Consider the following 15,742-nt stretch of genomic DNA (forward strand, 5'->3'; position numbering starts at 1 on the left):
CTGTGCTGTGTGTGCCCAGCTCTGCCAGGGTCTGTGCTGTGTGTGCCAGCTCTGCCAGGGTCTGTGCTGTGTGTGCCAGCTCTGCCAGGCTCTGTGCTGTGTGTGCCAGCTCTGCCAGGGTCTGTGCCCAGCCCTGCCAGGGTCTGTGCTGTGTGTGCCCAGCTCTGCCAGGGTCTGTGCTGTGTGTGCCCAGCCCTGCCATGGCTCTGGTGCCAGCTGGGGCTGCCAGGGTCTGTGCTGTGTGTGCCCAGCTCTGCCCTGGCTGTGTGCTGTGTGTGCCCGGCTCTGCCAGGGTCTGTGCTGTGTGTGCCCAGCTCTGCCAGGGTCTGTGCTGTGTGTGCCAGCTCTGCCAGGGTCTGTGCTGTGTGTGCCAGCTCTGCCAGGGTCTGTGCTGTGTGTGCCCAGCTCTGCCAGGCTCTGTGCTGTGTGTGCCCAGCTCTGCCATGGCTCTGTGCTGTGTGTGCCCAGCTCTGCCATGGCTCTGTGCTGTGTGTGCCCGGCTCTGCCAGGCTCTGTGCTGTGTGTGCCCAGCTCTGCCAGGCTCTGTGCTGTGTGTGCCCAGCTCTGCCAGGGTCTGTGCTGTGTGTGCCCAGCTCTGCCAGGCTCTGTGCTGTGTGTGCCCAGCCCTGCCAGGCTCTGTGCTGTGTGTGCCCAGCCCTGCCAGGCTCTGTGCTGTGTGTGCCCAGCTCTGCCAGGCTCTGTGCTGTGTGTGCCCAGCTCTGCCATGGCTCTGGTGCCCATGGAGCTGCCAGGGTCTGTGCTGTGTGTGCCCAGCTCTGCCAGGCTCTGTGCTGTGTGTGCCCAGCCCTGCCATAGCTCTGTGCTGTGTGTGCCCAGCTCTGCCCTGGCTCTGGTGCCCAGCTCTGCCATGGTTCTGCTGTGTGTGCCCAGCTCTGGCTCTGGTGCCCTTGGAGCTGCCAGGCTCTGTGCTGTGTGTGCCCAGCTCTGCCAGGCTCTGTGCTGTGTGTGCCCAGCTCTGCCCTGGCTCCGGTGCCCGCTGGCGCTGCGCTTGGCTCCGTGCCCGCCCATAGAGCCCCACTCACCAGAACAGTCACTATTTTAAGGCTCCACTTTGCTGTATCCTGTTTTTGCTGCTCAGTTGTGACTGTGAAGTTTTAAACAGTAAACCTTTGTTCACCAGAAATAGCAAAGTGTTTTCAAACAGCGAGTCACAGCCTGTGCGTTGAGTTTCATTCTTTATTGGGATGGTTTTGTTTGTTTCTTTAAATCCTGCAAGGTGTGCTCCTAATGAGGCTTTGCCACCCAATGATTTATATTCATTCATTTTGGGGAGAAAAAGACAGTTTTTCTCTGTTTTCACTGTTCAGAAATTAGAAAAGAAATAAAGAATAAAAAATAACCACGGCATTAAGTGCTGTTACCTCCTCTCTTCCCTCCTCTTTCTTTGGGTTCTCAAGGAATAACATATTTTTCTTATGGAAAAAAAATTGTCTTTTTCTTGTAAAACAAAAACTTCTTTTAAAAAACCCGGATTTGAGTGCTCTATGTGTTTTGGGGGCTGTGAGATCTTTGTGCTCTGACAGAATTGCAGCTGGGGCAGAGCTCAGAGCCGGCTCCTTTTCCAGCCCCTTTCCTCGCCCTTTCCCAGCTCCTGCACGAGAACCTGCTGGGGCCCTTGGAGATGACTCATGAGAGGACAAAACAATCCAGTTAAGTGATTTGAGGTCTTAAATAATCTCTTCAACAGGAAGGTGAAGAAAACATGAACTCATGAGTAATAATTGGCTCTCTTGGAGTGCTAAAAGTGCAGAGCTGGGGCTGGGCCAGGCTCAGCTGATTCCTGCTCTGCTGATCAATAACAGCTCAGCTCTCATCGATGCCAGTTATTGGGCTGGGCTCTAATGCTCTTAGCAGGGGATTATTGGGATTGCAGGTCTGACTTGGGATTCTTGGGGTGTCCCGTGCATGGCCGGAGCTGGGCTTGATCCCGATGGGGCCCTTTGAATTCAGCATTTCTGTGATAAATTCATTTTAGCTTGATCCTGATGGGATCCCTTCTAACTCAGCATTTTCTGTGATAAATTCATTTTAGCTTGATCCTGATGGGATCCCTTCTAACTCAGCCTTTTCTATGATAAATTCATTTTAGCTTGATCCTGATGGGATCCCTTCTAACTCAGCCTTTTCTATGATAAATTCATTTTAGCTTGATCCTGATGGGATCCCTTCTAACTCAGCCTTTTCTGTGATAAATTCATTTTAGCTTGATCCTGATGGGATTCCTTCTAACTCAGCATTTCTGTGATAAATTCATTTTAGCTTGATCCTGATGGGATCCCTTCTAACTCAGCCTTTTCTGTGAGAAATTCATTTTAGCTTGATCCTGATGGGTCCCTTCTAACTCGACCTTAAATTCATTTTAGCTTGATCCTGATGGGTCCTTTCTAACTCAGCCTTTTCTGTGATAAATTCATTTTAGCTTGATCCTGAAGGGATCCCTTCTAACTCAGCATTTTCTGTGATAAATTCATTTTAGCTTCATCCTGATGGGTCCCTTCTAACTCAGCCTTTTCTGTGATAAATTCATTTTAGCTTGATCCTGGTGGGATCCCTTCTAACTCAGCCTTTTCTGTGAGAAATTCATTTTAGCTTGATCCTGATGGGTCCCTTCTAACTCGGCCTTTTCTGTGATAAATTCATTTTAGCTTGATCCTGATGGGTCCCTTCTAACTCAGTGTAGTCTGTAATATATTTAGTGTTGGTTGACCCTAATGGGTCCTTTTCAACTCAGACTTTCCTGTGAGAAATTAATTTTAGGCTGCAAAAAAAAAAAGAAAAAAAAAAGTGATTTTAGCCCCAAATCCAGAGGGTGGGAATGCCTTCCTCAGGTGATCCCAGCCTGGAGAGAGGAATTCTCTCCATCACCTCCCTCTGCTCTGTCAGAGCACGGAATTTGCAGTTCTGCCTTCGTTCTGAGGGGTTTCTCAGCAGCTGCAGGGGCCTCTGCAGGTGTTGCAGCCTTTGAGCCCTCAGGATTTTCCTGGGAAGCCCCTGGAAGTGCAGGATTGAAGCCACGCTATCAGGTAACCTTCAAAATAATCCCATTTACAAAGTCCCAAGTCAGCTGCCTGCCTGTGCCCTTCCCTGTGCCTGCAGCTTTGATTACTCTGACAGTGCAAACCCCTTTTTCTGATTTTCCTGAACCCCAGTTTGTTTTTATTACTCCCCCAGTGCAAACCCCTTTTTCTGAACCCCAGTTTGTTTTTATTACTCCCCCAGTGCAAACCCCTTTTTCTGAACCCCAGTTTGTTTTTATTACTCCCCCAGTGCAAACCCCTTTTCCTGAACCCCAGTTTTATTACTTTCCCAGTGCAAACCCCCTTTTCTGAACCCCAGTTTGTTTTTATTACTGTCCCAATGCAAACCCCTTTTTCTGATTTTTCTGAACCCCAGTTTGTTTTTATTACTCCCCCAGTGCAAACCCCTTTTTCTGAACCCCAGTTTGTTTTTATTACTGTCCCAATGCAAACCCCTTTTTCTGAGCCCCAGTTTGTTTTTATTACTGTCCCAGTGCAAACCCCTTTTTCTGAACCCCAGTTTGTTTTTATTACTCCCCCAATGCAAACCCCTTTTTCTAAAGCCCAGTTTGTTTTTATTACTCCCCCAATGCAAACCCCTTTTTCTGAACCCCAGTTTGTTTTTATTACTCCCCCAATGCAAACCCCTTTTTCTGAACCCCAGTTTGTTTTTATTACTCTCCCAGTGCAAACCCCTTTTTCTGAACCCCAGTTTGTTTTTATTACTCCCCCATTTTTTCTGAGCCCCAGTTTGTTTTTATTACTCTCCCAGTGCAAACCCCTTTTTCTGATTTTTCTGAACCCCTGTTTGTTTTTATTACTCCCCCAGTGCAAACCCCTTTTTCTGAGCCCCAGTTTGTTTTTATTACTGTCCCAGTGCAAACCCCTTTTTCTGAGCCCCAGTTTGTTTTTATTACTGTCCCAGTGCAAACCCCTTTTTCTGAACCCCAGTTTGTTTTTATTACTCCCCCAGTGCAAACCCCTTTTTCTAAATCCCAGTTTGTTTTTATTACTCCCCCATTTTTTCTGAACCCCAGTTTGTTTTTATTACTCCCCCATTTTTTCTGAGCCCCAGTTTGTTTTTCCATGGAGCTCCTGTTCCATTCCAGGAGATGCAGGAGGAGGATTTTGCCTCCCCTTTGCTCTGTGCTGAGCTGGTGGGAGCTGGAGCAGTTCCAGGCAGCAGCACAACCCTTTGCTCCTGGTCCTTGGAGGTGTCACCTCCTGCTTTGGTGTTCATTTTTGAAGTTTTGGAGAAAATTTGGGTGTTTTAGTGCATAGGGGTGAAAGTCAAAATCCCTGAAAATCAAGGCTGGCCTGAGGAAGGAGTTGCTTGGGAAGTGTCTCAGTGGCAGAAACAAAACTGCTGCTCTTTTGTGGCTGCTAAATTCCAAGCTATTACAACAGCTTCCTTCCCTTCAAAAAAAAAAAGAACCCAAAAAAGCAGCAAAAATGCTTTTTTTTGGCCTTTCCCTGCATTTTTGCTGTTCGCGGCTGCCTTGGCGTGAGCCGTGTTTGTGTCCTCCGTGATGGGATCACAAACCCTGGAGTGGCTGCAGGGACAGCGGTGCTGGGAGCAGTAAACAATGATGTAGCAGTTCCATGGCTGGGGTCACAGCCGGTTCAGCCCATGTGTCTGCAGCTTCGGGGGCAATTTTCACTCGTTTCTGGTAGACATTTGGCTTCCTGTTTTGGCTTTGCCTTTGTCCCATCCCCTGCGAAATCCATCTCTCCAGGGCAGCAGGGTCCTCGGAGCCCAGCAGGGATTGGCACGGGCAGCAAGGGAAACTTGTGCTGGGCTTGTCCTCCCTCCTGTGTCCCAGCCGGCCTTCAGAGCTTCACTTTCATGACACCACAACCACCCCCAACTGTTGCAAAACATTTTGTTCCAAGCTGCTGCTGGAATCCCTGAGGTCCCGGTGGAGGCAGCAGAGCAGCTGCTCTCGCTGTGGATTATCCCTTTCCTCTCAACCGCAGCCTTCATTTCCTCTCCCCTCCTTCCTGGGAGGAACAGCTGCGCCTCTGGAGCCTCTGCTGCTCTTGGAGCAGGGCTGGGGATGCAGGAAATGGGTGACTGTGGAAATCTGCCTCTTCCTGAGGGGGAGCCCAGGCACGGGCTGGCAGACGGGGCTGGGAGAGCCAGGAGCTGCTCTGCACCCTCCTCCTCATGGCCATGAAATGTTGGTTATTCCCAAAACCCACTCTGAGTCCCAAATCCAAAGGGTGGGAGAGCCAGGAGCTGCTCTGCACCCTGCTCCTCATATCCCTGAAATGTTGGTTATTCCCAGAAACCCGGTTTGAGTCCCAAATCCAAAGGGTGGGAGCTGCCTCTGCACCCTGCTCCCCTCATATCCCTGAAATGTTGGTTATTCCCAAAAACCCCAGTTTGGGTCCCAAATCCAGAGGCTGGGAGAGCCAGGGAGCTGCACCCTGCTCCCTCCTCCTCATATCCCTGAAATGTTGGTTATTCCCAAAAACCCGGTTTGAGTCCCAAATCCAGAGGGTGGGAGAGCCAGGGAGCTGCTCTGCACCCTGCTCCTCATATCCCTGAAATGTTGGTTATTCCCAAAAACCCACTCTGAGTCCCAAATCCAGGGGCTGGGAGAGCCAGGAGCTGCCTCTGCACCCTGCTCCTCCTCCTCATATCCCTGAAATGTTGGTTATTCCCAAAAACCCAGTTTGGGTCCCAAATCCAAAGGCTGGGAGAGCCAGGAGCTGCACCCTGCTCTCCTCATGGCCATGAAATGTTGGTTATTCCCAAAAACCCACTCTGAGTCCCAAATCCAGGGGCTGGGAGAGCCTGGGACCTGCTCTGCACCCTGCTCCTCATGGCCATGGAATGTTGGTTATTCCCAAAAACCCAGTTTGGGTCCCCAATCCCGAGGCTGGGAGAGCCAGGGAGCTGCACCCTGCTCTCTCCTCCTCATATCCCTGAAATGTTGGTTATTCCCAAAAACCCACTCTGAGTCCCAAATCCAGGGGCTGGGAGAGCCAGGAGCTGCTCTGCACCCTCCTCCTCATATCCCTGAAATGTTGGTTATTCCCAAAAACCCCAGTTCATGTCCCAAATCCAGAGGGTGGAGAGCCAGGAGCTGCACCCTGCTCCCTCCTCCTCATATCCCTGAAATGTTGGTTATTCCCAAAAACCCCAGATTGGGTCCCAAATCCAGGGGCTGGGAGAGCCAGGAGCTGCTCTGCACCCTGCTCCTCCTCCTCATATCCCTGAAATATTGGTTATTCCCAGAATCCCCAGTTTGAGTCCCAAATCCAAAGGGTGGGAGAGCCAGGAGCTGCTCTGCACCCTCCTCTCCTCATGGCCATGGAATGTTGGTTATTCCCAAAAACCCCAGTTTGGGTCCCAAATCCAGAGGTGGGAATGCCAGGAGCTGCCCTGCACCCTGCTCCTCCTCCTCATATCCCTGAAATGTTGGTTATTCCCAAAAACCCCAGTTTGGGTCCCAAATCCAGAGGGTGGGAGAGCCAGGGAGCTGCACCCTGCTCCCTCCTCCTCATATCCCTGCAATGTTGGTTATTCCCAAACCCCCAGTTTGAGTCCCAAATCCAAAGGGTGGGAGAGCCAGGAGCTGCTTCTGCACCCTGCTCTCCTCATGGCCATCAAATGTTGGTTATTCCCAAAAACCCCAGTTCGTGTCCCAAATCCAGAGGGTGGGAGAACCAGGAGCTGCCTCTGTACCCTGCTCCTCCTCCTCATATCCCTGAAATGTTGGTTATTCCCAAAAACCCACTCTGAGTCCCAAATCCAGAGGCTGGGAGAGCCAGGAGCTGCACCCTGCTCTCCTCATGGCCATGAAATGTTGGTTATTCCCAAAAACCCGGTTTGAATCCCAAATCCAAAGGGTGGGAGAGCCAGGAGCTGCCTCTGCACCCTGCTCCTCATGGCCATGAAATGTTGGTTATTCCCAAAAACCCCAGTTCATGTCCCAAATCCAGAGGGTGGGAGAGCCAGGGAGCTGCTCTGCACCCTGCTCTCTTCATATCCCTGAAATGTTGGTTATTCCCAAAAACCCCAGTTCATGTATCAAATCCAAAGGGTGGGAGAGCCAGGAGCTGCTCTGCACCCTGCTCTCCTCATGGCCATGGAATGTTGGTTATTCCCAAAAACCCCAGTTCGTGTCCCCAATCCAGAGGTGGGAATGCCTCCCTCAGGTGATGCAGAGCTCTCTCCATCCCCTCCCTCTCTGCCAGAGCACACATTTGCAGTTCTGGGTTCTGGGGGGTTTTTCAGCAGCTGCCGGGGCTCTGGGTGCTCCCCCGGGCTCTGGTTGGGATTTCCGAGCCCCGTTTTGTCTCTCAGCAGCCTGCTCACCTCGCTGCAGCCGCAGCTTTATTTTTTATATTTATATTTTTATTTATTTATTTATTTATATTTATTTTTTATATTTATATTTTTTATCTCGTGGCTCTCAAGCCCTTTCCTAGAGGATCCGGGTGTGTTATCACAGAGCTGGAGCTGTGCTTTGCTGTTATCACACCTTTGCCTTTCTCTGAGGAGCTCTATAGACAATTTCAAACGTGTGCCTTTCCACCATGAGATTTATTTCCCTCATTTATCAGGGCATTGCAGATAAACTCCATTATTTACATACTGCAGGTGCCTGCTGAGGTGAAAATATTGCTGTTGTTAGATTTCATAATACTAATTTTTAATTACATGGGAAATTAAAATAGAAAGCTAAACCTGCAAATCCATCTCTTCAGCCACCTATTGAGTATTTGATAACAGCACGGGTGAATTTATATCAGTAACATGTAAATAATGGAAGTATTTGTAATTATTTGCAATAAATTATCCAAAACATGATAAAATTATAAAAACAATCAGTATTCTCCCGAGCTCTAAAGGCATTATAGAGATTAAAAAGTCTCCAAAAGTCTTCCCAACCTTCATTCTTCCCAACAGAATGGACAGAAATTCCCTTTTCCTTGCTTTACCAGGATTTTCCCTTTTCCATTTGTGATTCTTTCCTCATTTCATTAAAGAAATCCCAGGCACTTTTCAGGGAGGGTGGGTTCATAAACGAGCAGTTATTTGAATGTATTAATTTCAGTAATTATTTGAGTAGCAAGTGTTGAGTTTTTAAAACTCAAATTTTAGTGTGGATTTTGGAGTGTTAACAGAAGAATGTTCCCTTGAGAAGCCAAAGTCTGGGTGTTTGGAGAGGTTTTGGCACCTTAAAGCACTTTAAAAATAATTAAGGGTTAATGAAAGAGGTGATTGTCGCTGGTGGCAGCACCACACTCAGCTTGGCATGAGGGATTTGCCAACAATGCCAAACTCCCACCAAACCCTGCCTGCAGAACCCAGCGCCCAATTAAACTTCAATAATACTTTTCTAATTTTAATCTGCGCTGATTTTGCTGCTCGTTAGGCTGGAGGTGCTGAAGAGGAAGGGTTTTTTGAAAGGGTGGAACATGGCATTGTAAGAGAGCTGCAAGGCAGTGCACGAGCTGTTATCAGCAAATCTCTGCTTCCTGCACTCATCGGATATCTGGGCCTTTATCAGCGGCCACCCCGCCCTTCCATGATCTGCTGCCAGTCCGAGTGCAGCTGCTGAAAACGGCAATGTGAGAAAAACCTGGGCTGGGGATTTGGGTTGGTCTGCAGTGCCAGAGCTGCCAAACTGCCCTGGGAGTTCTGCCCTCAGATTTGTGATTTACTCAGAGTTTTCAGGGGAAAATTTCAATAACTTCAGGTACTGAATTCTTAATAAATGCTTCGTTTAATTCCCTCCTGTGTATTAGAAAATCTGTAGGAACACTGGATTTGTATTTAGGGTTTTGTTTCTCTCTTTATTTATTATATTTTTAATTGTAGAACTCTAATCTCTCCCTACAAGCACAGCTGGGTGTCCAGCCAATGGTAACCCCAAAGGAAAAGTTGATGTATTTCATATAAGTGTTTACAGAAATGGTGATTTTTCATTACTGCATTGGATTTTAAAGAAAAAAATAAGGATTTAAAGTTAAATGGCGTAAGAGAAAGGCTGGTGGAAGGAAAATTACAGATTCCATTTGGATCTGGTGTTTGGGGAGCATTTCTTCAGAACAAGAAAACCGAGTAGAAATGCAGTGGTTTAACAAGCAAAAGCTGTTTCCTTAGCTAAAGCTTCCCTGGGAAGGAGCTGGGATATTTAACAATATTTCAGCTGTCAGGGAGCTGCTCTTGGCCACAGCACAGAGAAATTGCAGAGCGGAGTCACCGAGTTCTCGTGGTTCGTGAAATTAATAAATCTGGTGAGCCCTCAGTAATTCCTTATCATCCTCCCCTGTCTGAATTCGTCCAGAATCCAAATTGCACTAATTGAATCCGAGCCCAGGAGATAACCCTGGGGCTGCCCTGAGCCTTGTTAACATTTCCAGAGTAATTGGAATTTTTCTGTTACGGAAAGGCTTTTCCTTTTTGTTATTTTCTTTTAGAATCAAACCCCTCTCCAAACCTCATCCCCAGTTGGGCCATGTACCTGCTGCACCTCGCAGGGTGGGTGGAGGGGAAAATGAAATAATTTCATTTCAGCCACAGCATCTGTTTTGCTGAAGGGTGGGGAGGCCCTGGCACAGCCTGCCCACAGAAATTGTGGATTTGCCATCCCTGAAGTGTCCAGGGCCAGCCTGGAGCAGCCGGCGATGGTGGAATTAAATCATATTTAATGTCCCTTCCCAAGCTTGCATTCTGGGTTTTGCTGCTGCTTCCCACTGTGCACTGAGGTGTCTCAGAGAAATCAGCAGCTTTCTTTTTGGAGAGAAGGGAAAAGCCAGAACTGACTTCAGAGCTGATTTCCTGCTGCAGTGACAGCAAAGTGCTCAGATCCAAACCAAGTTCAGTTCCAGCTGAGGAGCCGGAGCTGGGCTGGAATTAAATAATATTAAAGGTCCCTTCCCAGACTGTTACTCTGGGTTTTGCTGCTGCTTCCCAGTGTGCACTGAGGTATCTCAGAGAAATCAGCAGCCTTTTGTTTGGAGAGGAGGGAAAGGAGCTGCCTTCAGTGCTGATTTGCTGCTGCAGTGACAGCAAAGTGCTCAGATCCAGCAGAGGAGCCGGGGCTCCCGGGGCTGGGAGCGCTCAGGACACAAACCCTGCTCTGCCTCCCCTTGATGTGCCCAGATTGGAGGTGGCAGCTGCTGATGGGCTCAATGGGGCTGCTCTGGGTCCTGCTCCTGCAGGCAGGGGCCGGGCTGAGCCCCTGAGCAGCTCCCCGTGCTGATGGATGGAGCAGCAGCCCCTGCTCTCCCTGCTGGCCGCAGCCCCAGCCCTGCTCTCCTCGCTCCATTCGCTGCTCTGGGCTCGCCCCATCTCCATCCAGTGCAGCACAAACACAATTGCTCCTGACCTCCCTGTGCTGGGCTGCTTTGAGGTGGGAATAGCCTGAGAAAAAAACCCCAAATCCTAAAAAAACACAGAGCCACCCCCTCCTCCCTGGGTGCCTTTTGGAGGTTCTTGAAAGGAAACCAACACCTGTTGAAATAGTTACTTCAATGTTTGGCCCAAATCCCAAACAAGGGTTTTTTTTTTTTCTTTAACAACAAAAACATATGCAGGGGCCAGGGAAAAAGCACAGCTAGTTCTGATATTGTGCTTTTTGTGCTCTGAGTTGGAGGGGCTGTGACTCATTAAGTGATACTAACACAGGCTTTCTCTCATTTCATGTCTTGCTTCAGGAATTGCGTGGCAAAATATTGCACAAGAAAGGCAAAGGGGCCTTTCCTGCTCCTTACACGGGACCTTCCCGAGCCATTCGATAGGGAAAACTGGCAATATGTTATAAACCTTCAGCCTGAGGGGATTATCTGCCTTTTTCTTAAGGGAAAAGCCCTCAAGCACTTTGTGGGTGGTGCTGAGGGTTTGGGAGCCCCCTGGCAAGGGCTGGCCATGGCTCTGGGGCTCTTTGCCCACCCCAGTGATCCTGGGGTTCTGTGCTCCATGGAGAGGTGTCAGCCCCTAAACCAGGGATTGGTGTGCTCCCTCAGCCCAGGCACAGGCATTTGAACTGTCTGTGCAGCTGGAGATTGCTGCTTTCTGGGGGAGATTCTGTGAATAAAAGATCTTTGAGTTTTCTAGGAATTGTTTGAATGTCAGGAAGATGCGTGCTCAGGGCGAGCTTGTACTCAGGGACTATTTGAATATGAAATTCCGTGCCTGGGAGGGTGGGAGGCTCTTTGTGGATTCCCAGCCCAGCTGTGGTGCCCCTGACCCCTGGCAGTGCCCAGGGCTGGGCTGGAGCCCCCTGGGCTGGTGGGAGGGGGATGAGGAGATCCCTGAGGTCCCTCCAGCCCAAACCACTCTGGGGTTGTGTGGTCCTGCATGGACACTGCCCGGAGTGTTGGCATGGAGCAAACGGGCTGGGCCTTGTCTCTGCGTCCTGTCTGGGTGCTGGCACTGTGCTGGGGGCACCTGGGGCACCCCTGAACATCCTTGAGAACCCTGAGCACCCCTGGGCATTCCTGAGCATCCTGAACATCCCTGAGCTCCTCTGAGCATCCTAAACATCTCTGAGCATCCCTGAGCTCCTCTGAGCATCCCTGAACATCCCTGAACATCCCTGAACATCCCTGAACATCCTGAACATCCCTGAGCATCCCTGAACATCCCTGAACATCCCTGAACATCCCTGAGCATCCCTGAACATCCCTGAACATCCCTGAGCATCCCTGAGCATCCCTGAACATCCCTGAGCATTCCTGAGCATTCCTCAGCATCCCTGAGCTCCTCTGAGCATCCTAAACATCTCTGAGCATCCCTGAGCTCCTCTGAGCATCCCTGAACATCCCTGAACATCCCTGAACATCCCTGAGCATCCTGAACATCCCTGAACATCCCTGAACATCCCTGAACATCCCTGAACATCCCTGAGCATCCTGAACATCCCTGAGCATCCCTGAGCATCCCTGAACATCCCTGAACATCCCTGAACATCCCTGAGCATCCCTGAACATCCCTGAACATCCCTGAGCATCCCTGAGCATCCCTGAACATCCCTGAGCATTCCTGAGCATTCCTCAGCATCCCTGAGCTCCTCTGAGCATCCTAAACATCCCTGAGCATCCCTGAGCATCCCTGAGCTCCCCTGAACATCCCTGAGCTCCTCTGAGCATCCCTGAACATCTCTGAGCTCCTTTGAGCATCCCTGAACATCCTGAACATCCCTGAGCTCCTCTGAGCATCTCTGAGTTCCTCTGAGCACTCCTGAACATCCCTGAGCATCCTTGAGCTCCTCTGAACACTTCTCATCATCCCTGAACATCCCTGAGCATTTCTGAACATCTCTGAGCATCCCTGAGCTTCTCTGAGCATCCCTGAACTCCCTGAAGGCCCCTGAGCTCTCCTGAGCATCCCTGAACTCCCTGACCATCCCTGAACTCCCTGACCATCCCTGAACTCCCTGAAGGCCCCTGAGCTCTCCTGACCATCCCTGCGCCCCCTGAGCTCCCTCAGCCCCCGGCTGCACCCCCAGCAGTGTCTCCAGCCCTGGCAGACCCCTGGGCCGTGTTCCTGAGGGTGGTTCCTGCAGCCCAGGGCAGCTCTGCAGGCCCCGTGTGTGTCTGTGCCTCAGGGGGTTCTGCTGGTGCTTTGGGTGTTCCTTGGCTCCAGGGCTTCTCTGTGAAATCCTCTCTGGTCTCCGTTTGAGAGCCTGGCTCTGCCTTTCCCTGCAGATCCTCCCTGCCCTTCTCCAGGGCTTTTCCTGCTGCAAGAAACCTGTGGGGAAGGTCAACCCTCCTTTGGAAAAGTTGGATTGATGCCCTTTAATGGTTTCCATTCTCAGTGATCACAGTGTGCTGGTTATAACCGTTGAAATTGTGTTTTCCTCCTTCTTTTCTTTCAGCTACAGCTGCAGAAAACCCAATATTTGCAACTGGGGCAGAGTCGTGGCCAGTACTATGGGGGGTCATTGCCAAATGTGAATCAGATTGGGAACAGTGCCATGGATCTCCCCTTCCAGGTGAGTTCTGAGGCTTTCCTTGGGTTTGGTGAGGGATTCTGGGCTGGGATCGTGTGTCCCAGCTGTGTCCCAGCTGTGTCCCAGCTGTGTCCCCAGGCAGCTGCTGCTCCACAACTCACACCCTGCTCTGAAAGCTCTGCTGGGTTGGGGTCTGGGGGGATTTTTTATTGATTGTGGTAGATTTTAGTTCTCTGAGAGGTGCAATTCCTGATGGAGTCTGGGAAGATGTGAATTCAAAGCAAAATGGGAGGAAATAAAGATGATGTTGGGGTGGAGGAATTGATGTGCATGTTCTGTGGGAGGAATCCTGGGAGAGGAGGAGAGCAGTGGGACACAACGTGGTATCAGAATTATCATTTCTTTTTGGAAAGGAAATGTAAGAAAGTCCTGGCTGGGTTTTGTGACTCCAGGAATGATGCACCTTAAACAAAATCAGAGTTTCAGGTGAATATTTTGCTGTTTGAAGCATGTTTGGACAGAGGATGTTGTCCAAGGACAGGATTAGCTGGTAGATCCTTTGTGGACTCCTGATTTCCACATTTAGTTGATTTAGAGAGCTCAAAATAATGAACATTTCTGCATTGGTTTTCCTTTTTTGAGCAGTCAGAGTTACAGTTGAGCTCACGAGGATGTGGTGGGAAGGAAATTTTGCAGTTTGTGGTTTTGTGATGAAGGCTGCTTAATAAAGATGGAGAAACTCTTGCTGACCTCATCTAACTGCTGCTTGAAATAGGTGCAGACAGCTGGATTCTGGCAGGTTAAAAGCTCGAATCTCATGCAGGAGGAGAGGCAAAAGTCTATTTGAATCTTTAATTCTTTGGGGAATACAGGGCAGAGGTTTGTAGTGGATTGGAGTCCCCAGTGTTGCTCCACAGCTCTGCTCTGTTCAAGCTTTTCTCTTCAGCTTTTTGTTAAGGGGTTAAGAACTCCTGTTAAACAACAAAATTCCAGTATTTCTGTGCTTGATGGACCTGGACTGTTCTAATCCTGCCTGCTGAAAAGGGAATATTCAAACATTCATGAATGACTGGAGGAGGAGACAGAAACAAGCTATCCTTACACCCTGGGGTTTTCTCTATTTTTTCACACACACACACACACACACTAAAAAAAACCCCAAATTGATGTTGTTCCAGATAACAAATGGTGACAAACAACAAAACAAGCCCGTGTGTTTGTAGCAGGGGGAAAAGCTTTCCAGGTTTTTGCAGTGAGGCTCTGGGATGGTGTGAAGGCAGAGCCTGGGTGGCTGTGCCTGCTGGCAGCGTTGGTGTCTGAGCATCTTCTGCTTCTTTGATTTGCAGCACAACGGAGCTCTGGCTGAAGCCTTTGGAGCAGTTCCTGTCTCTTTGGTAAACAAGTTTTTAGGTTTGTGCAAATACGTATTTAGGACTGGTCCCTTAGCCCAGGTGGATACGTATTTGTGCACAGAGTTCCTGCTTCGCCCCAGGGCTGCCCCACCAAGCCAGGTTGTGCCATGCATCCTCCCAGGCTGGAACGTGCAAACCATCCCTGTGCAGGCTCCCTGCACTGCTGCCCTGTGGTTCTTTCTGGTTTTTGGGGTTCCTTTGGTGCTCCAGGGGATTCTCCAGTCCTGGCCTGTGGTCTCAGCCATCTCTGAGCATGTGCACTCAGCCTGCATGTTTAAATCGTGGGGAAGGGCAGAATGAATTCCCAAATCCTGCTTGGCACCAGGAGGCACCACAGCACCATCCAGCAGTAGGTACCACTCCTCCTCCCCCTCATCCCCTCGCTGGGTTCATTTCCTGGCAGATCCTGAAAGGACGCTTGGAGAGCACGGAGCTTTTTCCTTCCTGTCTGCATTGAGCTGCTTTCCCGTGGTCTGGGGGCTTTGGGGTCTGCCCTTGAATGTTCTTCAGGGCAGTGAAACCCTTGTCGTTCTTCATTTTCCCAAATACAATCAGTGCTCAGATCTATTCATTATTTTTAATCAGTTTTTCTCCCTAGAGTTAAATATCTCATGCCATGCAGAGATGGGGAGTTTTAATCCAGGAACACCGTCCTGGTGTTTGGCCCTAAATAAATTTCATAGGAAGGTTGCAGAGAGCAGCCAGACCTGCTGGAGGTTATATCCATTTCCTCAGGTGTTTTCTGTTCCCCTAAATTCAGGATTCTTTTGGGATCCTGGCTCCTGGAAAGCCAGGGAACAGCATTGCCCCCAAATCCGTCTGTCTGTGAGCTGTAGCCCTGATCTGGGACACATCTGTGTTTGTTTGTGCCACTGCTGCACCCAGATGAGATTTTTGTTGTGTTTTTCATAAGGAAATTGTGCCAGTGAAAGGTAGGACCCTAAGAAATAGCTGGTTTTACATGGAACTTTTTGCCTTTCTAATTTTCTGCCTTGGCCTCCCTTTAAATTCCAGGTGAGCCCTGTGCTCAGGGCTGGCTGCTCCTTTTTTAGCAGCCCTGTGCTGACACCCCTGACATAGGAAATTGCTTTTCCTGTTGACCTTCCAGGCACGTATTTGCGAGTTTTGCTGCCTTTTGGGCTGTAACAACAGCAAAAAGGAGGAGTTTGCGACCTTTTGTCGCTTTGGAATGATGAATATTCCCACTTGTGTGTGGGGATTGTTGCTCAGTGCTCGCAGCAGAGATTAAAGCACCGTGTTTGAATTTAAACCCCTTAAAATTGAGATTCTGTTTGAGATTTCTCAGCCAAGTGAGGAAGTGAAGCACAAACCCCACGATCCGAAGTGCTGAGAGTCCTGTAAAAAGTCACTGCGCTCC

At 49.6% G+C, this 15,742-nt stretch overlaps 1 protein-coding gene across 9 annotated transcripts in view; it reads left to right on the plus strand.

The window, feature by feature from the left end:
• The window catches only part of CRTC1 (CREB regulated transcription coactivator 1), a 57,243-nt gene that overhangs the window by 11,776 nt on the left and 29,725 nt on the right, over positions 1-15,742 (plus strand). For all 9 annotated transcript variants that reach the window (XM_074528970.1, XM_074528975.1, XM_074528971.1 and 6 more), the window contains exon 2: positions 12,878-12,994. In XM_074528970.1, the coding sequence (XP_074385071.1) occupies positions 12,878-12,994 (117 nt within the window). The remainder of the gene's footprint in view (positions 1-12,877; positions 12,995-15,742) is intronic.

This window comes from Zonotrichia albicollis, chromosome 29, assembly GCF_047830755.1.
Source record: "Zonotrichia albicollis isolate bZonAlb1 chromosome 29, bZonAlb1.hap1, whole genome shotgun sequence".
Lineage (NCBI taxonomy): Eukaryota > Metazoa > Chordata > Aves > Passeriformes > Passerellidae > Zonotrichia > Zonotrichia albicollis.